Source organism: Sus scrofa, chromosome 6, assembly GCF_000003025.6.
Source record: "Sus scrofa isolate TJ Tabasco breed Duroc chromosome 6, Sscrofa11.1, whole genome shotgun sequence".
Lineage (NCBI taxonomy): Eukaryota > Metazoa > Chordata > Mammalia > Artiodactyla > Suidae > Sus > Sus scrofa.
Genome location: NC_010448.4, coordinates 158,728,524 through 158,753,848, shown reverse-complemented (window position 1 = coordinate 158,753,848; position 25,325 = coordinate 158,728,524). Strand labels below are relative to the sequence as shown.

Genomic DNA, 25,325 nt, shown 5'->3' with positions numbered 1-25,325 from the left:
GGCTCAGAGTGCAGGGCTGGGTGCACACCCACCGGAGACAAGGGGGCACCAGGTGAGGCATCAAGAAGCCCACTGAGAGCACTGATGACACAGTGCACGCTGTGGGTTCAGTACCGAGCACAGTACCCAGTGAGGGCGGCATAAATGTTGGCTGTTTCCATTACCAGTAATGCCCTCACCTGTTGCCCACACAGGTGCCCGCCTGCTGGCCCGGAGGACTGGCTTGCTGTACATACCCATCCCTGGTGCTCTCGGCCGTGGGCAGAGGGGACAGATGGTGCTGGGAACTGGTGGTAGCATCCAGTGGGTGGTGCCTGGAAGGGACGTCGTGCATAGGGGGCAGGATGCCTGATGCCAGCCCATTATGGGGGGTGATGGAGCCAGGATACATGCCTGCAGGGAAGCAAACAAATTTCATTGGGCTTCAGCCGCTCCCTAGAGAGGACTGTGGGCACTCCAGGAGCTGGAGGAAGACGAGAAGGGAGATGGAGGAAGATGAGAAGGGAAACTGGCCAGGTTGTAGCCATGGAAGGTTAGGGGCCCAAATGGGGAAGATGTGGCCCCCCCTTTCCTCTGTTCATGCCGTGGCTGAAGGGCTGTGTGTGGGCTGAGGTCTATGCTGAGTGGAGGTAGACTAACAAGGGGCTGAGAGAGGCACGGGGTGGTTGGGCTCTGTGTGTGTGTGTTTGTGTGTGTGTGTGTGTGTGTGTGTGTGTGTATTGGGGTGAGGATGTACTGAATGGAGCAGGCTGCCTCACATTTCTAGGGTTATTCTTTGAAAGAGGGGGATTACACAACATAGCAGCAGAAGTAGGTGGAGACCCTAGAATGAAAAGAAGCTTGAGAAAAGCAGTGCAAGTAGGGCCTGAATGCCCACTGGAGGGGTTCCAGAGAGAGGATGACTGTGCTAGCTGGATGGCAGGCTGGCCTGGGAGACTCAGGAGAAGGGAGGCTGCAGACAGTTGTGTAGGCTGTACACTGCACAAGGGTTCTACTGCAAAGAGGCATCAGCCTAGTTCTAAGCCTCTGGAAGACACCTGCAGGGTGATCCACCCCTTATCATCTTTTACTTCCAAGGGTCTTATCCTCGTCAAGAAGACAGGGTGGGCTAGTAAATTGAATGTAGGCAACTAGGGTCAGATGTGGCCCCAGGGGCTCAACTGAGGGTCTGAGAGTAGTCAGTTACTGATGCCAGTGCTTCCCAGATGCCTTCGCTAAGGACCCCCAGTTAGAGGGAAGAATGAATCCCCTCTACTCTGGGACTGGAGCCTGAGAAGCTCACAGCAAGGACTGCAAATGTCTGACGTTCCTTATTTTATCTGAAACAAGTAAGTCCAATTTTGCACCCTCCTCTTTAATCTGCCCGTGTTTATTTGAATTTTAATCAAATTGACATCATTATCCTAGAAATCAGCTCATCAAGTTGATGCTCTGGGAGGGCTCTGTGGACCTGCAGGCCATGCCTAGAGCTGCACCGATGTCCACTCTGATTGCTCAGCTGTCACTTTTTTTTTTTTTTTTGGCTTCTCAGGGCTGCGCCCACGGCATATGGAGGTTCCCAGGCTAGGGGTCTAGTCGGAGCTGCAGCTGCCTGCCTATACCACAGCCACAGCCAGCCAGATCAGAGCTGCATCTGCGACCTACACCACAGCTCACGGCAATGCTGGATCCTTAACCTACTGAGCAAGGCCAGGGATCGAGTCCACAACCTCATGGTTCCTAGTTGGATTCATTTCTGCTGCACCATGACGGGAACTCCCAGCTGTCACATTTTGAGTATCACTCTGGTCATCATGGATCCAGGCCAAATGCTCTTATCACTTCACAAGGACCGTCTGAGAATAAACCACACTGTTTTCACAGATGGGGTCAAGGAGGAACTTTCACCTTTTGGGGTGACTGGGTTTTTTTTTGTTTTTTTTGTTTTTTTTTGTCTTTTTAGGGCCACACCTGTGGCATATGGAGGTTCCCAGGCTAGGGGTCGAATCAGAGCTGCAGGTGCTGGCCTACACCATAGCCACGGCAATGTGGGATCTAAGCCGCGTCTACACCACAGCTCATGGCAACCGTGGATCCTTAACTCACTGAGCAAGGCCAGAGATCAAATCTGTGTCCTCATGGATGCCAGTCACGCTTAGCCATGCTGGGAACTCCTTTTTAATTTTTATTTCTTATTTTATTTTATTTTTTGTCAGGTGGTTGGGGTTCTAAGGCCAGTCCATTCCAGGCTGACACTTCTGGTTCAGGCCTGCAATTCAGGGAGCTACTACCAAGAATTGACCAGGGCTGTGCCAGGGATTGCAAGGTCAATGCCTTAAATGGCACAGCAGGGAGAAAAATAAATGAAACACAGGGATTTACAATAGGAACAGTGGGGACTGTGGCACCACACAGTTTGTAAAGCAAATAGTCTGCAACCCTTGGTCTGGAGCTAGAGCAGCAGACATCCTGTGGATGGGTTACATTTGCTGATACCCTACTCTTACAATAAGTGTATATTATCAATGAGAGCTAATTAAGAGGATGCTATATGTCAAGTTCTTTTCCTGCACCATCTGGTTTAAGCATCTCAACAACTGTCAATACAGAAGGTAATATGATCCCATTTTAAGATGAGGAAATGAAGTCTTAAGATGGTCAATGATTTGCCAAAAGTCACACAACGGGTAGCGAATCAGGCTTCCTAAGGGACACCAATAGAAAGTCCATTTAAAGCTCGGTCCAGGAAATAGCCCAGGGCTCCAGCTCAGGCTGCGGCCTGGGTATCCAGCTAGGTGTCCAGGCTTCACTGCAGCCTGGATCTGAGAGCCAGCCTCTGAACGGGCTCTTGGGGGTCCTCTGCCTCTCCGCCCCAGTCCGTCCCCTCCCTGTCTTGGGACCTCTGCTCCCAGGGGCAGCACCTCCTGTCTATCCAGCTGCCACCTGCCTCAGCCACACGTCCCTCCCAGCTGGGGCAAGAAGACCCAGGAGGGGATCTCTGTGGATGGAGGCTGGCTCAGCACGGCTCATGGCTTACTCTGCTCGCCACTCTCTAAAGCAGCTCCTCACCTGCCATCTTGAACCAATTTGGGACGTGACAGCTGGGAAGGCCCAGAACCCTGATAAATCCTGCACCCTCTCCCTCAGCCATGCTGATCTCATGCTTCTCATGTCCTCACTGCCCATCCGCCGGGTTGGCTGCAGGAGGCCTGCCTGAGCTCCTGAGGGTTTCCTGCGAAGAGAGCTGGTCCTTCTCGATGAAAGACAAGCTTGCAGGAGTGTCCTTCAGTCGGACAATGAAGAGGTGAGGTCGCTCTCGCCAGCATCTCCCTACGCTCAGCTCCCTGTTCCAGACTCTGTCCACACCCACGGGATGTGTCGCATTTCCCTGCCTTTGCCCTGGTCCAGGTCCCTGCCCATACAGCTCCCTGAGGACCAGCACATGGTGGGCGACTGAGTGGGTGAACCAGGCACAATGAACATGAGGACTGACAGTGGGTGGGAAGGAAGGACCTGCCATACCGTGCGGAGCAGCTGGAGTGGGGACACCACGGGCCCTGCCCCAGACCCGCACCACTTCAGGCTGTAAATCAGCGTCATCAATCATCAGCCGTGAGCGCTTAACCTCTGGCCCTAACATCTGTTCCCAACTGCGCCTCAGCATCTGCTGCGGGGTCTGCAGAAGAACCTGGCAGCCGAATCTCAGGGGTACCCAGGACTCCTGGGTTTGCCTGGCTGGTCTTCTTCTCCCCAGTGGGCTGGAGTCAGCTCAAGGACAGGGAGCAGCACAGAGCCTGGCACACAGTAAGTGCTCAGTATGGGGAGGCATAGTATTGGGCAACGGGGAGGCAGCAGGGGGTTTGGTTAAGGGCATGGCCTGCAGCTGGCTGGCCTGGCTTCGAATAGGCCTTTGCCATCTACTGGTTGTGGAATCTCAGCAAACAGTTACTTAAGTTCTGGAGTTCCTGTCATGGCTCAGTGGTTAACGAACATGACTAGTATCCATAATGATGTGGGTTCAATCCCTGGCCTTGCTCAGTGGGTTAAGGATCCGGCATTGCCGTGAGCTGTGGTGTAGGTCACAGACGCCGCTTGGATCTGCCGTTGCTATGGCTCTGGAGTAGGCTGGCAGCTGAAGCTCCAATTCAACCCCTAGCCTGGGAACCTCCAAATGCCACAGGTGCAGCCCTAAAAGGCAAAAAAAAAAAAAAAAAAAGAAGTTACTTAAGTTCTCAAAGCCTCAGTTTCCTCATCTGGAAAAGAAAGAGCACAGTAGCATGCACTTGATGAGGCTGGCGTGAGAATTGTTGGTTAACACACATCCATGTAGAGTCTCTAGAACAGCTCCTGGCACTTATTCAATAAATGCGGCTTGTGCCTTATTATGAGATGGATGAATAAATAGTTCCTCTTCTCCTTCACCATGAGCAACAATAATAATGATGAAATTCCCGGTCACACTGGATTTGTAGAAATGATCACATCCTAATCACATCTGTTGTCACAGCAGGTCTGAGGGGGAAACTGAGGCTCAAGGCAAGGGAGATACCTGTCACCTGCCATCACAAGAGTCCTGGGCGGCCTGGTATGACCCTACCCTAGTGCCCTTCCTTCCCCAATGCAGGATGCTGCCTCAGTGACTTGTTTCTCATCCGCAGCATGGGCTCACTGGGGCCTGAATGAGATAATATTTGTAAGGTTGTTGCTGGCCCTGGCCCCTCTTCTTGAGACAAGCCCTGGGCTAGTATCTGGGAGAACAGGCTTCCAAACTGGATCTGTTGCTAACTTTTCTGGATGACCTTGGCTCAATCCTTTTCCTGCCCAGAGGTGAGTCCTTCCAGGGTAAAAACAGTGCAGCTGCAGAACTTCTGCCCCCGCGAAGCCATTACTAATCGGTCACAGCTCTCTTTCCTGCTGAGCCTCAGAATCCTTCTCCACACAGAGCTCTAGCCACAGGCAGGAAGCTGGCACTTGAGATGCAAACTTTCATCTCTAGGCTGGGTCATCCCTAGCTCTTGTCCCTGCTATTTGAGCAACTCTAACCCTTGCGAAGCAGCCCACGGCAGCCGAGCCCCGTAGCTGGAGGGAGGCGGGTGTGGTCCCTCCATTGTGGACCCATCCTCCTGGGGAGTCCTCACCCTTGTGGACCTGTCTCAGCATGACCCCTGTGAAGGGCGACCCAGAGAACGGGAAAACACCTTTGATTCCCCAGGCTGTTTGATAAGTGCTTTGACACGGTTTTAAATCTGCTGCAACTTTAACGCTGAGGGGCGAGAATTTTAAGGAACTGGAGAATAAAAAATGTTTATAATGGCTGGAGTAATTCAAGAAATCCCGGAGGGTGAGAAGAGCTTTCTGCTCTGATACTGTGGTTTCTGTGGGGGGAGCAGGGTAGAGCACAAGTATTGTCAGCTGGAATCCACAGGCCACACTGCCCTTTTCTGGGCTGGATTCCCAAGCAGCCAGGAATTCCTGCCGGGGCCTGAGAACTGCCCCGTGGACTGTAGCTGCTGGGAGGGACAGACAGGCTGCCTCAGCTGGACCAGAGGTTCTGAGTGTCCGGCTGGATGGGCTGTAGGGTCCCAGGGTTTGGAGGGACCCCATCTCGCGAAGAGAGGCAAATGACTATGGTCAAGGTGCCCACCCTCGCCGAACCTCGGTTTTCCTCCTCGGAGGCAAGGCGTCGTGGTGGGGAGGACAGGGGACTCCAAGCTGAGGCCTGGGCTGAACCCTGAGATGGGTCCTGAAGAAAGTGCAGGAGCTGCCTTGTGCAGGGGAGGGGAGTGGAGGCCGATGAGGCAGGTACAGTGGCTCGGAGGCAAGGGGAGCATGGGGTAAACATTTGGGGAACCATGTCCACTGTGCCAACGCTGGGGCAGGAGGCCCCGCGAGGCCTGGGAGGCCGGGCCAGATTCGCTGCACAGGCATTGGGTGCCCTTCAGCAGGCCGTGCCCACGTGGCCCCTGGGGCCCTCGGACCATGGCTGTCCTCCTGCACCAGGGCTGGGTGCAGGAAGGGACCCTGCAGGCTGTGGCTGTGCGCCTGGCCTGGCCCGCCGCGCATGCGTACCTGGGAGCAGCTCCTGGCCCAGGGCGCGGCCACCCTTCCCGTCGCTGGCAGCCAGCTGTGTGGATGCGTGGAGCTGCTGCAGGGCCAGACACTCGCTCAGGACGTCGGCCTCAGCGTCGGGGCCCGTGTGCAGCTGGGGAGCGAGCAGAAGCAGAGAAGGTGTTAGTGGGGCATCACCTGCCCACGGGCAACCCTTGCTTTAATGAACAGGGCGGGAAGCAGTGGCCCCAGGGCAGAGCCCTTTGCCTCACTGTGCCTCCGTTTCATTATCTGGACAATGGAGCTAACTGGGTAGATGGCCAGGGCTGGGTCAGTTCAGGGCTGAGAAGGAGATGCTACAGTGAGATTGAACATGCAAGGATTTCAATGGGGGGGGGGTACCTGTGTGAGAGCAAATGGGGAGAGCTGGGCAGGCTGGGAGAGCCCTCAGACCGAGGGAGGGATGGAGGGAGAGGAAGTTGGTGGGCGCTTCCTAGATGGGGCATCTAGGGACCAGGGAGTTCTCAGGGAGCCCTCGGGCAACGAAAGGGGGCATGCGCCCGGGGGGGAAGGGTCTCTTCTCCCAGAGAAAGCCCAAAGCCAACTATCCGAGTCCTGAAGGTTCAAACCCTCATTTTATGTGGGACAAAGCCAACCCGGAGAAGGCAAGAGCCTTGACACATGTCACCCAACAGCTGGGAGTCAGCCTCGAGGGGTTTTCCAGCCTCCCAGGCCAGCAGGGCCAGCACCCAGGCTAGGGGAAGGCACGCCCAGCCTCTTGATGGGCCCTCAGCTCCCTGACCCAGCAGCTGTTTTCCATGTAAATTAAGTTTCTGGCAAAAGAGGGGCAAGGCATGTTCTTGCAGACCGCAATGTCGATCGGATTAGGAGCAGCAGGAGAGGAGAATTAAGGAAGAAAAGCATTTCTAATTCTCTATGAAACGCAGCAGGGCTGCCAAGGAGCTGTCATAATACAAGGGTCGCTTTACCCAGAAAGATACATCATCCCCGATGGCTCTTAATGGATGCTTATTGCTGGGAGGTTTGCAGATCTGTGGCCCCAGGTCCCTGGGGCTCAGTGTGAGCCAAGCACGGGGCCTGGGAAAACCAGGGTAGGATTTTGGTCCTCAGGCATCATCTTCTTGGGACAGAAGCCTCTCTGGCGTGGAGTCTGGGCCACTCCCTGTCCCTACCCAGGCCCCTCAACCTGAGAGCAGTGGAGGGAGCTCAGGCCCTGGAAGTAGGTGGGTCCGGCTCTGCCACTCCCACACTGCACAGCTCTGGGCAGATTTGCTACCTCTGTGAGCCTCAGTTGCCACATCTCTAAAATGAGAAACACTTGCCCACTTCCTATGGTTATAGAGAAGATGAGTTGAGGTACCGTCTGTGAAGCACCAGGCTCGGCCCTCGCTTCTCAGGGTGAACATGGGTGTGGCGTGTCACCGGCGACCTCGCGGTGCATGCTGTGACCACGTCCCTTTTCTGCTCTACTGTTTCCAGTGGCTCCCCAGCCTGGCTGTCCCTTCCCCACGGTCTTTCCCACTGAGGCCTGCCTGCTCCTAGCACCCCAACCCTGAATATCTCATCCATGGACAACTGTGGTCTGCTTTCTCCAGCCGCTGGGCCTTTCGCTGCTTTATTCACGCTGTACCCACAGTTCTTAGAACAGTGCTTGGCAAACAGGAGGGGCTCCTAAATCTTGCTGAACAAATGACTGGCCTCTTCCCTTCTGTCCTCTGTCAGGCTGATGTTCCCAGAGTGGCTCCTGCTGTTTCTCTTCCCCTGACACCCAAGCCCTGGTGGTCCTCGGGAGATGTGGGTTAAACCCAGCCGGGCAGGCTCTGCCCCCAGGTGCAGTCCCATCCCTCCTGCCATGCTGGGTCTCTCGGCTGCTCACACTCTCCTTGCCCAAAACAGAATCCACTGCTTTGTCTTGCAAACCTGCTTCTTCCTTAGATTCTCTGTCCTGGTGAAGGAGCCCAGCATCCATCCTTGCATGCAATGCCCGACACTGATGCTCCTTCTGCCAGTTCCCCCGCCCCTGCCCACCCAGCCAGGCAGTCTCCAAGCCCAGTCCCTTGTCCCCCTCCGCCCCCCGCCCCAGGTTGGGACCCCACTATCTCTCCTGCTCCCAGCAGTGGCCTTGCTGCCTTCAATTTCCCTCCAACCACCTCATCCCATTCTTCACCTGGTCCCCAGAGCCATCTTTCAAGGTGGCACGCCCCTTCTCTGCTTACAACTACTCATTGGCACCCCTTGTCCTGAGGACAGCCCAGACCCCTCTGCAGGGCTTCAGGCTGTCCTGCGGCCCTGCCTGCACCGCCTCCCCTCCGTGTGCCTGGCTGCGCAGACCCGAGGCAGGCAGGGCACCTGTGCATCCTCGCACAGTGTCTCAAATGTCAGTTGCTCCCTGGGGCGCTGTTGTCACCTGCTCAACACTTCTTCCTTCTTCAGGACTTCCTGACAACACGCACTGACCGCTGTTCGGAACTTTTACTCTGGGCCACGTGCTCCTCCAGACCTTTAACATAAATGTACTCATTCAAGCCTCAGCACGACCCTTTAAAGCAAGTCCTCTACTGCCCCATCTGATGGTTGAGGAGCATGAACAAAGGCTCTAAGCCACGGGCCCAAGGTCAGCGGGCTAGTAGCAGTGAGCCGGCAGGCTGCCCAGAGTGCCCGCCAGCACCCCTGGCCCTCTCTACCCTGTCTCCGTGCCCATGTCACTTCTGCTATGACCCTCCCATCCCCACGCTGATGGGCTAAGCCCCTTCTCTGTGCCCCCACTACTCTCTGCACGTGTCTCCTGTGGTCTTGCTCATATTGTACCCAATTATCTCTATGTCTGTCCCTCACTGTCCCCACGGCAGGTGGGGACCATGGTTTTGTATTTGTGCATCCTCGATGCCTACAAGAGCCTGATGGCAAATGTTTATAAAGGAGCCGTGGTCGGATGGCTCAGTGCGCAGATGGATGAGAGAGGAGCTGGTGGACGGCCTGGGGCTGGATAAATGTCCTTTGTGACAAAGGTCAGGTCTCCCTCAACTTATATTGAGGTTATGTCCCCATAAACCCCAAGTGCAAAATATCACAAGTCAAAAATGCATTTAATACACTGAACCTGCCCAACACCCTAGCTGAGCCCCACCTACTTTAAATGTGCTCAGGACACTTCCACGAGCCTACGGTTGGGCAAAATCATCTCCCATAAAGCCCATTTTATAATGAAGTACTGAATAGCTTATGTAATGTACTCAATACTGTACTTCAAGTGACAAACAGAGTGGCAGTCTGGGCACAGGACAGCTCTAAGTGTATTGGTTGCTCCCCCTTGTGATCGTGTGGCTGACTGGGAGCTGTGGCTGCTGCCCAGCAGCACAAGACAGGATTTACTGCACATCATGAGCCCAGGAAAGATCAAAATTCAGAATTGAAAGTATGGTTTTTACTGAATTTGTTTCACTTCCGCATCACTGTAAAGTTGAAAAATCATGAAGTCCAACCATCATGAGTCAAACCAGTGTAAATTGAACCATCATAAGTTAGGGATTACTCTGGCTAGTGGGAGGCAGACAGAGGACGAGGGTCAGGGGCGCCCTCAGGTGCAGAAGGCTGAATGCATGCAGGGAGTGTGGCTCGTACCTGGCTTGACGCTCGACAGGTGGCCGGGAGGCCAGGGGGGTTTGCAGAGATGGACCCGGGACAGAGCCCGCTTACCTTCTTACGCACCTGCTGCTCTTTGGCTGAATGGGCCTTCACGTGCTTGCGCAGGGAGCTGGGGTCTGTGTAGCGCTTGGAGCAGCCAGGAATCTGACAGGCGTACGGCTTCTGGAACATCAGGGGGCAGAGGTGGGGTGAGTAAGGGGCCACCTGCCAGGCCCAAGGTCCTACTGCGTGGCCTGCAGTGGGGACGATGACAAGGCGACGAGCGGCTGCAGGCTCACACCTGGTCCCTCCCCGCCGTGTCCTGGGCCAGGAGAACTCTGACTGGGCCAGGCCCTGTGCACGGGTGCGGGGAAGGGCCTGGCCTGGTAGTGAAGGAGGGGGCTGTGTCCCCATTCTCCCCTCACATTGGGACCTCAGCTGAGTCACCTCCCCTTCTCTGAGTCTTACTTTTCTCCTCTGCAAAATGGGGCCAACTGAGTTCTAAGGATTCTTCAGCTCTGACACTGGCTCTGAGAAAATACCCTGTGTAGCCGCCAGCTGCAAAGAAGCAGCAAGGGGACAAGGGGTACAATGAATCGGTTGCCTTGGAGGAGAAGGAGGAGAGGGGAAGAGAGGGCCAGCACAGGGCAAAGCAGAACAATGTGAGGCCAAGCCTATGGCAGGGCCCATGCCAGGCTCCTGACCAAACCTTGTGGCAGGTCCAGCATCCCCAGGCTGGTCTCCAGACCAAGCAAAGCCCAGGTCCTTGTCTGACAGTCGCGGGAGACCAGAAGGGAACTGCATCTCAGATGCAGCCCTGGGGAGGCTGGCATCTGTGCCCTTTGTGTCCCTCCCCTGGGAACCCCATCGCTCATCTAGAACAAATCCATGCCCAACACCGCCACCCCTGGTTCCTCCCAGACCCCACCCTGCTCTCTGTGCCTCCAGCCCCTGCACACTCCCACCGGAGGGCCTTCCCCCAGACCTGGCCACGCTCTTACCTTCTAACCCCCATGGCTCCCTAGTGCCCTCAGATACAGCCCATCTCCAGGCACTGAAGGCCCTTTGTGACTTGGCCCTGCCTGAGTCCTCACCCTCCTCCTGCCCAGCCCTTGTCACCTGCTCTCCAACCCCACCTCGAGTCTTCTTCCCGCCACCTCCCCAGCTCAGTATCAGCCTGTCCCCCTGCACTGCTGGGTCTGTTCAGTGCTGAGTGTTCCTCAGGAGAGGGTCCCTTCTGATCCATCTCGATTTCCAGGCACTGGCCCAGGGCAGGGGCTTTGTGGCTCTGAGTTCTGAGCTCCCCGCAGAGGCCTCCACAATACCCTGCTTGGGGACCCCAGCTGTTACTGGGGTCTGAGATCCCTAAGGCTCCTTTTTGAACACATCTAGCAGTTCTGATCTCACAGGGCTCTCTGGCCTCCAGCAGCTGCAGGGGACGTGAGGGGATGTTTGGAGGTGATGCCTAGGTCCCCGTCAGATGTGCCCACTGGAGCTGCCCCCCAAACCTCAAGGCGAGTCGGCCCTGCTGGGTCTCATGGGGAGGGGGAAGCAGAAAGAGATGGCCATACCTTGGTGCTGCCATGGAGAGCTGCCAGGGTAAAGAGACGGAGGAGAGCAAAAAGAGAGAGACAGCGCAGTGAGAAGCTGGCTGGGCTGAAAGGAAGGTGTGGGCGGGAGGGTGGACGGCAGGCCTCAGACCTGCCCCCACACAACCACACGGAGACAGACGCAGACCCACACAGTAAGGGGGACCCTCCCTCACGGGCCTGACCCCCACCCCCAGGATGTGTGCACAGACACACAGCCACGCACACCTGCACGCATACACACCTGCACACACATACACACACACACGCACACACACACACAGAGCCCCTCTCATGAGCCCCCCACTGACACACACACACACTCTCTCCTCTCTCATGGACCCTGTGCTGCCCCAGGCCCCGTCCCGTGAGGATGCTGATACAAATCCACACGCTTTGGCCAAAAAAGCAAACAAACAGAGCTCCGTGTGTGCAGGCGCACTCGCCTGGAAAGAGGGCACAAGGCCCATCTCTGTGTTTGTTTTTCCAGGGCCTGACGTGTGTAGGACATTCCTCCAGCCCAGCTCCCCCAAGAGCCCTCAGGAGACCCCGAGGCTGTCCCAAGCAGCAGCCAAGCCCCAGCCTGGAGTCATCACATCGGCTCCGGAGCCTCGATGACAGGAGGACCCCCGAGGTGGCCGCTCTGAGGACAGCACCTCGAAGAGCCCTCCGGCTCCGTGCTCAGGATCAGCTCCTCTCCTGCTGAGCCCTCCCGACTCGCGGGCACCAAGCTCAGCACTTGCCACCCACCTCTCCCTTCAGTCTCTCACCCACCCTGTAAAAAGCATCCCCACTTCATGGATGGGGAAATCGAGGCCGATGCTCTGGCCGAGATCTCGCGGTGAGTCAGAGTGCCCGTGACACTCTGCCAGGGTGCCCCCTCTCTTCTGTGGCCCTGAACGGTCCAGGGAAGTGGGCAAAGGAGAGGTTATCACCCCCACCTTCCCTCTGAGGAAACTGAAGGCAGGACAGAGAGTCTGCAGTGGCCAGGACTTGAACCCCTCACGGAGTGCCCGGGACATGGCGGAATTTGGTCCACGTTCAGTCAGCGAGTCACACGTCAGGAAAGGAAGGGCTGGAGTTTGCTGTGCAGACTCTGCATCTGGCCTCCACACCTGTTGCCTCAACTGACCCCCATCCTTCTCTAGGGTGGGTGTTTGAGGAAACTGAGGCCCAGAGAGGCCAGGGGGCATTCCTCGGACCTCCGGGACCAGGTAGGGGCCAGGGTCAGAACCTGGGCTACTTCTCCCCCCTCCGTTCTGCTGCTTTCCTGCCCATGGAGAGAATCCCACCTTCTCTGGTGCCCGAGGGAAGCTGGGGCCACGAATGGGTCACTCTGGAAAACAAGGCCCAGCCTGCGTGGGGCTGACCCGCTGGGCCTGAGCCTCCGGCGCTGGGAAAGCAAGCTAGCCACGCGGAGTGCCCGCTGCGTTTCCCTGAGGCTGGCACGAGGCAGGCCGGGCTTGGCGGCTGCACCGCCCCCGGCTTCACCCAGACCTTCTGGGGAGATGCAGGCTGAGATAACTCTGTGGGCTCATTCTGGGCCTGACCTGACCCAGCCCTCGGAGCTCTGTTCACACACCCAGTGGGGGCCAGAGGCCTGTTGCTTTGGGGCTGGGTCCAGGAAATGCAGTCAGGACAAGGGAGGAAGGGGGTAAGTCAGGGTAGGTGACCCCTAGATGCCTGGAGGGACATGGCTCAGGCCTGGGGGAGAGGGCGGAGAGAGGGTTGATGCTGTTGTGGCTCCGAGAGCCGTAACCAGGGTGCCAGGGCACAAACCCTGCCTCTCAGGGCCGGCACTGGGTGCCAAGAGCCCCAAGGGCTGCGCATGTGAGAAGGTCACGAAGGCAAAAGGACTTGTCAGCATACCTCCTCACTTCATGTCCCCAACCCTGTGACAGTGAGACCTGAGAGCGGAGGGGTGGGGACAGGGGTGGGACTCCAGCTGGGGGCAGGGCTCTTCCTTCCTAGCCTGTCCCCTGGGCCCTTCTTCCTGGCAGTAGGGGGCTGACACGCTCCAAGGGGCACTGGACGTGGAGTCAGGCAGGCTGGGTGTGCGTCCCCGCCCCCACTTACCGGCTATGTGATGGTCAATGACTCCATCTCTGAGTCTCAGCTTCTTTGCAAAAAGGGGACAGGCCCCTACCTTGTGGTTTGTCACCAGGATTAAACTGGGGAAGGGTGTGTATGATCTTAGAGGAGAGGGCAGCCTTGTCGAACATTCTGCCCAGTGCCTGACCTGGGCCCAGACTTGTCTTCCCTGCTATTTTCCACCCCTCCCTCCCCCATCTTTTTTAGATCTTGGTTTCCCAGCTAACAAAGCCCAGGGGGCCTGCAGCTCTGACCTCTGCTGTTTTGTGAGCTGTCTGGCCGCCAACTTACCCTGGAGGGCTCAGTTGCCTCCTGGGCCTCTGTTTCCTCATCTGGACGTCTGGGTACTGGACAGGCAGGGCTGGAAGGCCACTCAGGTCTCCCAGCCCCACACCATTCAATCCCCCAAACATGTGCGTGAAGAGCAGAGACACAGGCCAGTGGCCCAGACGGGGAGTCTGGCTCTGGACCTGAATCTTGCTGTACCTGGGGGCCAGGGTCCTCCCAGGCGGGGTGCACCCCCCTCACACAGGCCCTGTGAGACTGGGGTGAGGCCCAGCTCTGAGTCAGCTCTGTCACCTTCCCGCTGAGGAGGCAGGGAGCCTCCCAGACGCCTGCCTCCCCCATCCATCAAATGGGCTAGGGACCCCCTGACTGGCAGGGTCAGGGTGGGATGGGGGGAGCCGACCTTCTAAGAAGGGGTCTGTTAAGTGCTGACATCTGAATGCACAGGAGACAGGGCTGCGGGTTGTCCAGGGCAACGAGATGGACACGGGGCAAGGGGCCCAGTCACTATTCCAGGGGCCTGGAGCCTCAGGCCCTGCTCACCTCGGCCTTGCCCACTGTGCCCAGGAGACAGAGAATGGCCCCAGAGAGCCTCTGGCCTGTCTCCACGGGAGGTGTGGGTGGGAAGAGCAGGAGAGGATGCAGAATGTGAGCTCGCCCTCTCAGTGGGGACAGGCAAGGATGCTAGTGCCCAGGCTTGTGTATCTGGGCTAAGGCAGTGGTTCTCAACCAGCGGACAGTGAAAGCACAAGGCCCTCTTCCTAGGATTTCTGACAATGTCAAGACATTTTTGGTTGGGAAGGGGGACATTATTCCTGTCTAATGGGTAGAGCCAGCGACACTGCTAAACACCCTCTTGTGATGACAGTACTTCTCTCTCCCCCAAAGAACCATCCTGCCCAAAATGTGAACAGGGCTCCAGGGTGAAGGCAGGGCTTCTGGGGGGAGCCAGCTGCCACCGCACCTCAGCAAGCGGGCAGTGTGCACGCCCCCCACCCTCCACCCTCGGCCTCTGCCCTCAGGCCTACCGTGTCGAGGTGGGTACGCTGGTGCTTGGCACGGTCACTGGAGTTGCTGAAGGCCTTCTGACAGCCTGGGTGCTGGCACAGGTATGGCTTCTCGCCCGTGTGGCTCCGCAGGTGGATCTTGAGGTTCTCCAGCCGCGAGAAGGCCTTGCTGCAGCCTTCAAACTGCGGGAGAGGCTGGTGAGGGGTGCTCTGCAGCCCCTGGAGGGTCCACCACCCAGCCTGGAAACGGCCCAGCATTCCCTGCCCCCACCCCCCGCCCCGGTCCTGCCCGAGACCTCCAGGTGCCCCAGTTTAACTCCCCATGGAGTGTTCAGGGTCCAGACTCTATCTGGGAAGCCCTGATGGATCTGAACTTAGAAATGGCCCCCAGGGCTGGAGGAAAAAAGGGGTCTTTCCCTCTGTGGCTCTGGACACATCTGCCCCCACCCCGCAGTGGTATCTAGAAACGTCATGACGCTCTAATGGTAGCACATCCTTGAATGGATAGGATGCAGGTACATATCTAGTGCACACATTCCTGGATCTGGAGCCCAACACCTGGATTTGAGTCGGGCTCTGTCCCAGTGAGGCTTTGGGCAGTGCCCTTGGCCTCCCTATGCCTTATTTCCTTGCCTACAGACTTAAGAGTGTCTGGCCATTACGCGGGACTGATAGAAAGGCCCCAAGGGGCAGGACACTGACCGTCAAAGGGCTTTGCATTTGGAACTCAGCATCCACACGGACTACAGTAAACTCAATGTCTGGTTTCTCATTTGGCCATTTATCTATTCAATGCCCACCAGGCCCCAGGCTGGGCAGGTAGCATGCAGTGGGCAAAGCACAGACTGAGGCCCCTGGTCAGGATCGGGGTAGATAGACAGCAATGAGCAATGCTGATCACGGCAGCCTCTGCCCACTCCCATCTCTCTCCAGAATCCTCTAACTTCAAAGTCCTCTGTCCCACAGCTACCCCAGGAGGTCTGATATAGGAACGGGACTCTGCTGGTCCCCTCTAAAGCCCTATGAGGCTGGCATTCAGCCTCCACACCTTCTGGCCCCTCCTGACTCCCCACCAGAGGCTTGCGACAGCAGGGGTTTGCCAGGCAATTCCAAGCCTTTGTTCACGAAAGGCACTCAGTAAGGGACATCCTGTCTCAACAGTCCATGCCATCTCCCTTCAGCCTTCAAAGTCCAGCTTGAACGCTGCCCAGCGAGCATTCCCTGGTCCTGGTGGGACGGGCTACCTCTTCCGTCTTCTCCCCACAGTGCTTGCCATGGGCAGGAGGGGGAACCTGCCCTGGCTCACACCTGCTCTGTCCGTCCAGGCGTGGGGCTGCGTGTTTAACCCCATGACCGCCGTGAGGGGTGTACCCTCAACAGCCCCACCTCTGAGACGGAGGCTTCCTGGGGTGATCACAGGGTTGGGACAGGATGCAGCCCATGTCTGGGGCTAAAGCCCAGGTGGTTCCTCTGTGCCTGCTGCCTCCCTGGGCAGGTGGGCGGGGGAGGGGACCCTTAAGAAAGAAGAGATTGGAGGAGGGCCGGCTCCCTGTCCCAAGCCATGGGTTCCCTGGCCGGGGCAGACGAGAGGACAAGGATCTACACTTGATGACCAGGAGGGCTGGGTTCCCTCGGCACCTCTCCCTTGAAGGCCCGGCCACCACCACAGGTCGGCTCTGCTAGGGCTGGTCCAAGGCAAGCCGCCCGCAGCTGGGTTTTAGAAGCTGTTCCACTTCCTATTTCCAGATGTTATGCCTTTCCCGTGCATCAAAACCAGAAGGAAATCCTGTTTGGGGAGTAAATAGGCCACAAGACACCCCCCCGCCCCACCCGCCGCTCTCCTGCAAGGCCTTGGCCAAGTTCATCCACAGGGAGATGGAGCAGCGGCTGAAGCCGGCAGCCTCTCGGCCCCCAGCCAGTCCCTTTGTTCTTCCCTGTCCCGTGCTGGGAGGGTGGACGGACCTCTGAGGCAGAGGAGCTACGACTCACGTGCAGCGTGCTGCTGCTGACTTTGGATGGGTTGGCCGGTCTCTGGAGATCCATCCATCACCCCCCATCCCAGGTCTGCACGCCCGTCTGGCCAGCCTTCCATCCCAGCACAGTTGCTCCCCCACGCCTTGGTTTGGCCTGCACCCCTCCTGGGACACCTTCCCTTCCAACTCGCTGACAATTTAATTCGTACATTTTTCAAAAGTCTGGGATCTGCCGCTTGGTCTTTACGGTCTTCCAATACGGCCGGACACCTCCCCCATCGGCGTCCGCCCTACTCTGCAGCCGCACGGGAGTGATGAGACCCTGAACGAGTGGGGAACTTCCATGCCCCCAGGCCTGCTGGCGCTGTTCCCTTGGAAAGGAACACGGTTCCTTCCTTGGCTCACTTAGCAAACGTGGTGCTCAAGCACTACCTCCTTTGAAAAGCCTTTCCCAACCTCCCGGCTCCTCCTCGGTCCACACTCTGAGCTGGCGGGGAGAAGGTTTTCACTGCACCTCCACTACCCTCCCTCCACGTCTCCAGGCTGAGGCTTTGGGCTGGGCTGGCATCGCACTCATGGGGCAAAGGTGGGTTAGCAAGGTGATCCAATGGAGGTAAAAACAGGGGTTCTGTGCCTCGAGGTGCACATGCCTCCCTCCAGGGTTCATCATGGTACCCACACCTGTGCACCTGCCCAGGCTGTGCCTGCGTATGCCAGCCCAGCTGCTCGCCCCCACCCCCCTGAAACTTCCCAGAGCCGAGTCCCAGGCTTGGGTATAACAAGCAAGCAGCCCAGGGCACCGTGATGGGGGCGCTGTCCCTCAAGGTAGAACCAGAGGTAGCAGCAGGTGGAGAAGAGATGCTGACTCATCAGAATAGGTTCGGGAAGAGGATGCTGCAGGACCCCTGGCAGAGCCACACCCCCATCAGGGCAGACTCCCAGGGCCTTGAGGGTACACGGGCTTGGCTTGCAGATGCCTGTCAAGCCCCCAGGGCTTCTCCTTCAACAATCCCAGAGATGGGCTAACAGAGACAAAGAGAAGAGGACAAGGATCTTGCAGGCTCAGCACCCGTGTGCTCACTCTGCTAGGTAGGCCTGGTACTGTCCCTGCTGGGATCGCATATCCTCTCCACTCCTCAGGGCAAATGTTCCTCTCCAACTGTCAAGAGCCGAGGCTGGGGGCGCAGAGACACAGCACAGCACTTTACAGCCATGGACCCTGATGTGGGATGACCCGGGTTTGTGTCTTGACAGCTCCACCTGAGAGTGATCTCAGGCGAGTCCCTTCAATTCTTCAGCCCTGGTTTCCTCATCTGTCAAACAGGGCGCGTTCTACCAACTCCAGGGGGGTGGTTGTGAGGACCGCACAGGAAGTGGTCATTTAGGTACCAGGTTCCTGCTCAATATCGTCATGGTAGCCATCACTCAGGGTCACAGGGCAGGTACGTAGTGGAGTGGCATTCTGCCTGAGGTGGCAATGCCTGGGCCACCTGTCCCTCTGCAGCGCTGGAAGAGTGTGTGTATGTGTGTGTGCACGCGCATGTGTGACATCCCACTGGCCATGGTGAGCTCCCAAGTGCCCCCATGTCCTGGTTCTACTTCTCACTCCTTATCCCTCATCTCACTCTCCATCTTCCTCCCGCAGCCTGATATCCGGACTAACAGTCTCAGCACACCCTGGGTTCTCCAGCCCTTGGCTCCATCATATATATCAAGGGGGTATTGGCCTGGGGCCTGGGAAAGCAGCTGCCCCAGCACCTCTTGTGATAGGGGGGTCACCCCACGGCTTTGCTGGCTCCATCTCTGAGGACAGGGACCCTGGACAGGTCTGCTCACCCACCGACCCCCACATCTGTATCCCGGGAAGCCAGGACCTAGCATGGCTCACACAATGGGGGAAGGGCCTGGTTTTGGAATCGTAGAGCTGGGGCATGTGAGCTTCTCCTGAGCCCCTCTCTGCTGCCTTACAGCTGGCAGCCCCTGAGGCCCCTCCCGCTCTAATGCTTTATGAATCTATTTCTCAGCTGTAAATCTAACCAGGTCACCCCTGCTCAGGACCCTCCAGGGCCCACTGCACCTTCTGACATCTGGTCAACCTCCTCAGCCTGGCATTCAAGGCCCTCCACAGTCTGGTGTGTCAGAGCCTGGGAGGAAGGGTCCAAACGTGGAAAATAGATGGCCCTGTGATCTTGGCAAGTCAGTGCCCTCCCTTTGGCTCAGAGTCTTTCTCTGTAAAATGAAGATGTGAGAAACCAGTTCAGCGTTGTTGTGGCAGTGGGGCAATACATAGATTCATATGTCACATAGGACACACTCTGAAAATGTCATCACTATGATTAGGGTGGTGGTGGTGGTGGTTACGCCTGTCTTGCCCTCAGGGAGGACACCAGTGTGGGTCAGGTTTTACTGACCTGGAAATAAAGAGCAAGGGGCCCTGGCTGATGTGTTGCCATTGATTGGTCTGGCCCTAAAACTCTTCCCACGCCAAGCCCGTAGAACAGTCTCTGGGTACCTCCAAGAGAGTGAGATAGCCTTTGGGATGGGAATGGCTTGAAGGGACCCCATGCATGGACTGTGGGGGTTGGGAGGGCAGCAGGAAGAGGTGCCCCACCACTGTCGTGCTGGGGGTGGGGGAGGGTAACAAATGCTGCCAGAATGGAAACCTGGATCTTGTTGGGGCAGAAATAGAGCCAACAGGCACATCCTAGGCTTTGGGTCTCGGTTCCCCTGAGCGGGTAAAGGATGGATTCTAAGGCAATGCTATGGTGACCCAAGGGTAAAAAGATGCTTCCATGGGGTCTGCACCCCAGGAATACACATTATTATTATTATTATTATTTTTACTTTTTAGGAAGACTGACATTTCTCCCGCAACACCCCAGTGTCCGGAGGGTCTAGGGCAGATTTTGTCCCGGGCAAACCCCTCCTTCCTGCCCTCATTGTCCGGGTATCAAACGTGCAGAGCAGACCTTCTGGGACAAACCACCCCCATTGCAACGGGGCAATAAGGGGGAACTGCGCCCACTGTGCCAGAGGGCACCAAGCCTGGGCTCAGGTGCAATCAGAACTGTCATCTCTTCTAGAAAGAAGTGGCCCATCCATCTTCAACATAAGGTAACACATCAGACAAACCCCCAGCTCTGAAGTCCCTCGTGTGCCCCATCCACCCCCAGCTTTCTCACACCCCCATCACTGCTCACTCGTATCCCCATCACTTGTCATGAATCCGCCCAACCTCCCATCCACTCACTTCTTGGATTCACGCATTCATACATGAATCTTTTTGCAGCTGTTTCATAGCTTCCTGCTTCACTCAGCTGCCCCTGGGTGTAGCTGGGAGCATGCTGGGAGCTGAGACCTCAGGGCCACAAAGACCACAAAAGACATGTAACTACAAACGAAAGAGAAGGTATTCAGCCCTAAGAAGGGGCTGGTCTCCAGAGACTTCCAGCTAGGGGAGCCTAAGGGGTCGCTAAAGCATTCGCGGAGGAGCTGGGACTTGATATCTGGGCAGGGTTTGGAGAAACAGGGTGAAGGACACAGGGAGACTGGGAGGGGTGGTAAAAGTTCTGGAAACAGCTAAGAATCTGCTAAATTGGAATGAAAGGGAGTGGAAGAAGGACATATAGAAATCGGAGTTTTGAGGGTCCCTGCATTCAAACCCATGGAGTGGTGACACAATCTGGAGCAGGCAAGTTTGGGGATTTTTGGATCCCAAGCTTCCAGAGAAATCAGGTTGTGTCATCACTGATGCGGGGCTGCCTGTGGAGCAGAAGGAGGCCATTGACTTGGGGAACTCTGGTGCCTGAGCCGGAAACATATTCCCTCCTCCCTGGTCCCTGCATCCAACGAGCTGCCAAGCCAGAGAAAGGCCACCTGTTAAACATCTTTCCTGTCCGCCCACTGCCCTGGTCCACACCCCCTGCACCGCTTGCCCAGGTGACGGCAGCAGCCATCCTGCCTCCCACCCCTCCCCTCCCAACTCTTTCCCACATGATATCCAGCATCCAGAACAAAGCCTTCAGCCTGTATAGGTCTGTTTGAGTGTCTCTCCCCCCAACATCCTCCACGGGGCCTGTTGTCTCCCGAGTACAGATCCTCACCCCAGCATTCTGGGGGGTGTGACCTGGCCCCAGTAATGGCTTGGTGATGCCTGTGCCCACCGCCCCCCCCCCCACTGTGTTTCAGCATCAAAGTGGCCTGGGTGCCCATCCGCACTTTCCAGCTGATGACTTTGGGCAAGTTCATTTCGCCTTCCAGAGCTCAGAGTCCTCATTTGTAAATGGGGGCATCAGCTGAGTACACCTGAGTACATGGCAGATGCCCCTGTGAGCCACAAGGCACACGCAGCATCCTGTGGCCCAGAGCCCTGATGCCAACCAGGTGCACACAGAGAATTACCCGGGCACTTTTTATTCAGGATGAATTTGAAAATACACCAGCTCACATGACCAAACACAACAGATTTATGGGGCCAGAAACAAAGGTTCACATGCCATGTGCAACAGAGAGGGTTGTTACTGTGCATAAGGGGTGCACGGAGAGGGAACAAGGAACAGAAGGGATATCTAACTGTCTAAAAAGTCCTAAGAATGAGGAGTTCCCGTCGTGGCTCAGTGGTTAACGAATCCAACTAGGAACCATGAGGTTGCGGGTTTGATCCCTGGCCTTGCTCAGCAGGTTAAGGATCCGGCATTGCCATGAGCTGTGGAGTAGGTCACAGATGCTGCTCGGATCCCGCATTGCTGTGGCTGTGGCGTAGGCTGATGGCTACAGCTCCGATTGGACCCCTAGCCTGGGAATCTCCATATGCTGTGGGAGCGGCCCTAGAAAAGGCAAAAAGACAAAAAAAAAAAAAAAAAAATCTGAGAATGAGAGGTTTTTTCTTACTAGAATGAATTAATATTAATATGTGTACTATGATGAAAGTGGGGGAATTCAGAATGATGTAAGTGACTGGGTGACAGCCTCTCAGTCACCTGCCAGGGGCAGGGGCTGTGTGTGTTCTGTGTGGTGTGCCATTTAACCTGACAGCATCCTCTTCTGGCAAGGCTCCTTCCTAGCCCCACTCTGCAGATGAGGACACTGAGGCCCAGAAAAGCAACCTCACTGGCTCCAGGTCACACAGCCAGGAAGGGGCAGAGCTGGGATAGGATCTTGGGTCTGGCTGACGTGCAAGTCTGTTCGTATGTGTCCCTAACTGCTCTGGCCACGGCCTCCGGGACCCCTACAGAAAGCACCCCGCACAGGCTGGCACTTGGGAATCTATGACCATGATTTCCACCGGGGAGCGCTCACACCCTGGCTTCCCTTCCCAGGCAAAACCTGGCCCAGCCCTGGATGCAGAGCCGAGGCTGGGAAAGGGGGACGCCCACCTTCCTCCCGGAGCCTCCGAGAGGAGCTGCCATCCCATGAAAAGGAAAGCCGGGGCGACACAGCGGAGAAGAGCAAGTCCGCCGAGGCAGCGCACAGAGCCTTGAAAGGCCCAGTTCCCACATGTGGGGCGTGTTACAAAAGAAGATTCAAATAACGGGGAAAATACCCCGGGAACCGTGAAGCCCTGGACCATCTGGAGTTTTATAGTAACAGGCAGGGGAAAATCAGAACCTAATTGAAAAAAGTCCGCTGCAATCCATTACCGCTGCATGCAGCTCACAGAACCAAGGGCAGGAGATGAAAGACGCAGAGGAGCCGTCCTGGCAGCTGGGGAGGGGGCACCATCCTCCCGGCCAGGCCAAGCCCGGGGACCCTCCAGACTCTGGCTGGGGGAGGGAGAGGACACTGGGTCCGACGTCAGAACCTGCAGGGCTGGGCATTCCCCACTCCGCAAGCTGCCCTCTCTGAGCCTTTCCCGCATCTGTCAAAGGGCCAAGCAGGGTCATTCAGGGCGGCCCCCGTACTGGGCCCTGGGGGAGGATTGGGAGCCCCATTTCCTATGACATGCGGGACTGTGCCACAGGCCAAAGGCCGCAAAGTCACACAGACAGAAGTTTGTGCCGGGGTGCCCCCCCACCCCAATGGCCAGGGCAAGTTATGTCCCGTCCCCACCCTCACTCTCCTCTCTAAAATGGGGCCACCACAAACAGCTGCTGTCCATGCCGAGCACAGGAACTGGCACACAGCGGGTACCTCAGCAACGTCAAGTTTCCTCCCTACGGCTGACAGGGTCCAAGGAGGGGGAGGCCCCTTTTCTCACGCTCTGGCTAAGGATCTGGACACAAAGGGCAAGGAGGGGGATCAGGGCACACGGGTGGGGTGGGGGGAGGAAATGCCTCCAGTTTTGGCATTTGCCAGTGACTTGCTTCTAAACAAACACATTTCTGGTTTAAGGGTAAAATATATTGGGTTACAACAGTCTGGCAGGCCATTCGGGGATCAACTTCACATTTTCGTACAAACTTTTAACCTACTTTACAACAGTGATTTGGATGGGAGAGCTGCGTGGTGCCAGAGCCTTCTTCAAGATGTCAAGTAACTCTGTGCTTGGCCAGCTGGCACGGCCGGCCAGCCGGGAGCTGAGGTCCAGCCCTCAGTCCGCACCCTAGGAGGGGGACGCAGCCCTGCAGTCCCTGTCCTCTGAACCCCGTGGGGTTTCCACAGGGGTCTTCTCAGGGCCTGGGAGGGGAGGGCCCCAGGCTGGACTGTGCTCTGGGAGGGGAGGGTCCAGCCTTGGGCCCCTGGTACCTGCTGAGCGAAGGCATGAACGGGCAGATGGGAGCAGGAGGGAAACTATGACGGTAACAGCCCTAAACACCATCTCACCAGTCCCCTTAGGCCAGCATGACAAGCCCCTTTGTCACAGAGGTGGGCAGCGAGGCCCAGGGAGTTTCTGTGAGAGGGACCCAGCTGGTGAGGGATGGAGCCTGGGTTTGCCGGCAGCGCCCCTGTTCTGGGGCTGCTCCTGTCCTAGGCAGCCAGGATTGAGGGATGCCATGTGCTCCCAGGCCAGCATCTCCCAGCTCTCCAGGCCTTCATAACCATCACAAGAAGCTGGAGGCACACAAGAGACAGGCCGCAGCCCCCCCTGCCAGAGCCGGGGGCAGATTGTGCCTGCCCTTGGCAGGGGATTCACAAGCTAGCGGGGCGGGGGAGGGGGAGCTATAGATTCCCCCTTGCTTCCTCACCAGGACTGCACTGGAGGCTCTGGGCTGGGTCCTTCTCCAGCAGGAATTCCTTGTCTGGGCAAGAAACCGGCTCCTGTTCCCAGCCAGTGAGGGCCAAGGGTCAGGCCCCCTTCCCAGGGCATGCATGCATGCGTGCGTGCAGAGCCCCCCTGGAGTAGCGGGTGCACGGGGAGGTGGAGCCTGCTCACCAGGTGGCCAGCGGGATCCAGGGCTCCCTGTGCTGAGCTATGGACATCGTCTGAGGGGTGGAGAAGGGCTCAGCTCTCGGCCAGGGCCCAGCAGAAGGCAGACTGCACAGAAGGGCACACATACACACCACCAGCCCCAGACCAGAAATGCAGACACATACTCTGACACCTCTCCTGCCAAGCTAGCAACATGTCAAAGAGACAGAACCCCAGGACACCAACACACAGCACACATGCACACACATACCACGACTCATGCCACACACACAGGGAGGCACACACACAATTCGACCCAAGGACTCCCAAGCCTCAGACCTCACCACAAGCACAAACATACAAAGTCCTGGGCTCCAGATACCCTGACACAGCCCCACATACAGCACAGGCAGAGACTGGCTCATACACCAGAACATAGATGGCCTCACGGTGGCTTGTGTGTGCACAGGAGGGACATTCACCCGAGACAACAGATAGCGGACACTTCCAAGAGGCTAGGGGATACAGACATGTCCTCACACCAGTATCTCGAGACCCAACACAGCCCGACCCATGGACGGTCAGGCTCCCACACATCTCTCCCTGGCTCCAGGGCACCCAGGAGATGGCGCTGAGGCTGCAGGTGGGAAGAGCCAGCCAAATGCGTGGTATCTTCTGACCTTCTCAGGGCAGCTGGCCTGGCTTGGCTTGGGGGAGGTTACACGTGGCGGGGGAGCACCCCCAGGCAGAACTGCAGGCCCCCCTTCGGCCCCGCCGACCTCCAGCCCGGTGCCCCCTCCCCCTTCCCCAGCTCCAGCCGCAGGCCTCTGCCCACGTGGTGTCCTCTGAGGGTCCAGCCCTCCCTGCCCTTTTCGGCTTGGTCAGGCCCCCCGCCCCCTGCCCCAGTGCCCCCCAGTCCTCCCCATTCCTGCCCTTCTCGCTCTGCCTGGCTGCCATCCCGGGGCTGCCTGTGTCTCACTGCTCCCCCTCTGTGCAGATCCCCACACCCCCTGGGTCTGGCCGGGTGCCAGCCTGGCCTCTCATCCCCAGGAGGGGAGGCAGGCAGGAGGGGGAGCCGGCTCCCTCCACGGACTGACCTAGAAGCAGAAGCACCCGGTCCATTTGCTGAGGAGACACACCTTTCCAGGTGGGTCAATGTCTGACCCAAAGAGCTGGGGGTGAGGCTGGTGAGCGCTGCCCCGGGACCAGGAGACAGGGGAACTGCGAGGAGCAAAGGGCTTCTCTCCAGCCTCATCCCCCTGCCAGATAAGCTTGTGCCTGCAGCCTGGGCAGGTTGTCTCCCCACCCCAGCACGGTCTGGGGCTCAGGTCCAGTTCTTCCTCTTCCTGGCCCCCGAGAGCCTCAGTATGCTCCCCACGAATGGGTGACACTCCTGGCCTTAGGAGCCCATCATGCACAT

At 57.4% G+C, this 25,325-nt stretch overlaps 1 protein-coding gene across 1 annotated transcript in view; it reads right to left on the bottom strand.

Moving 5' to 3' along the window:
• GLIS1 (GLIS family zinc finger 1) overlaps positions 1-25,325 on the bottom strand; it is a 90,435-nt gene that overhangs the window by 9,323 nt on the left and 55,787 nt on the right. Inside the window, exons 3-6 of the mRNA XM_021096612.1 lie at positions 14,666-14,827; positions 9,745-9,855; positions 6,049-6,181; positions 237-393 (exon numbers count right to left, since the gene is read on the bottom strand). Coding sequence (XP_020952271.1) covers positions 237-393; positions 6,049-6,181; positions 9,745-9,855; positions 14,666-14,827 — 563 coding nt within the window. The remainder of the gene's footprint in view (positions 1-236; positions 394-6,048; positions 6,182-9,744; positions 9,856-14,665; positions 14,828-25,325) is intronic.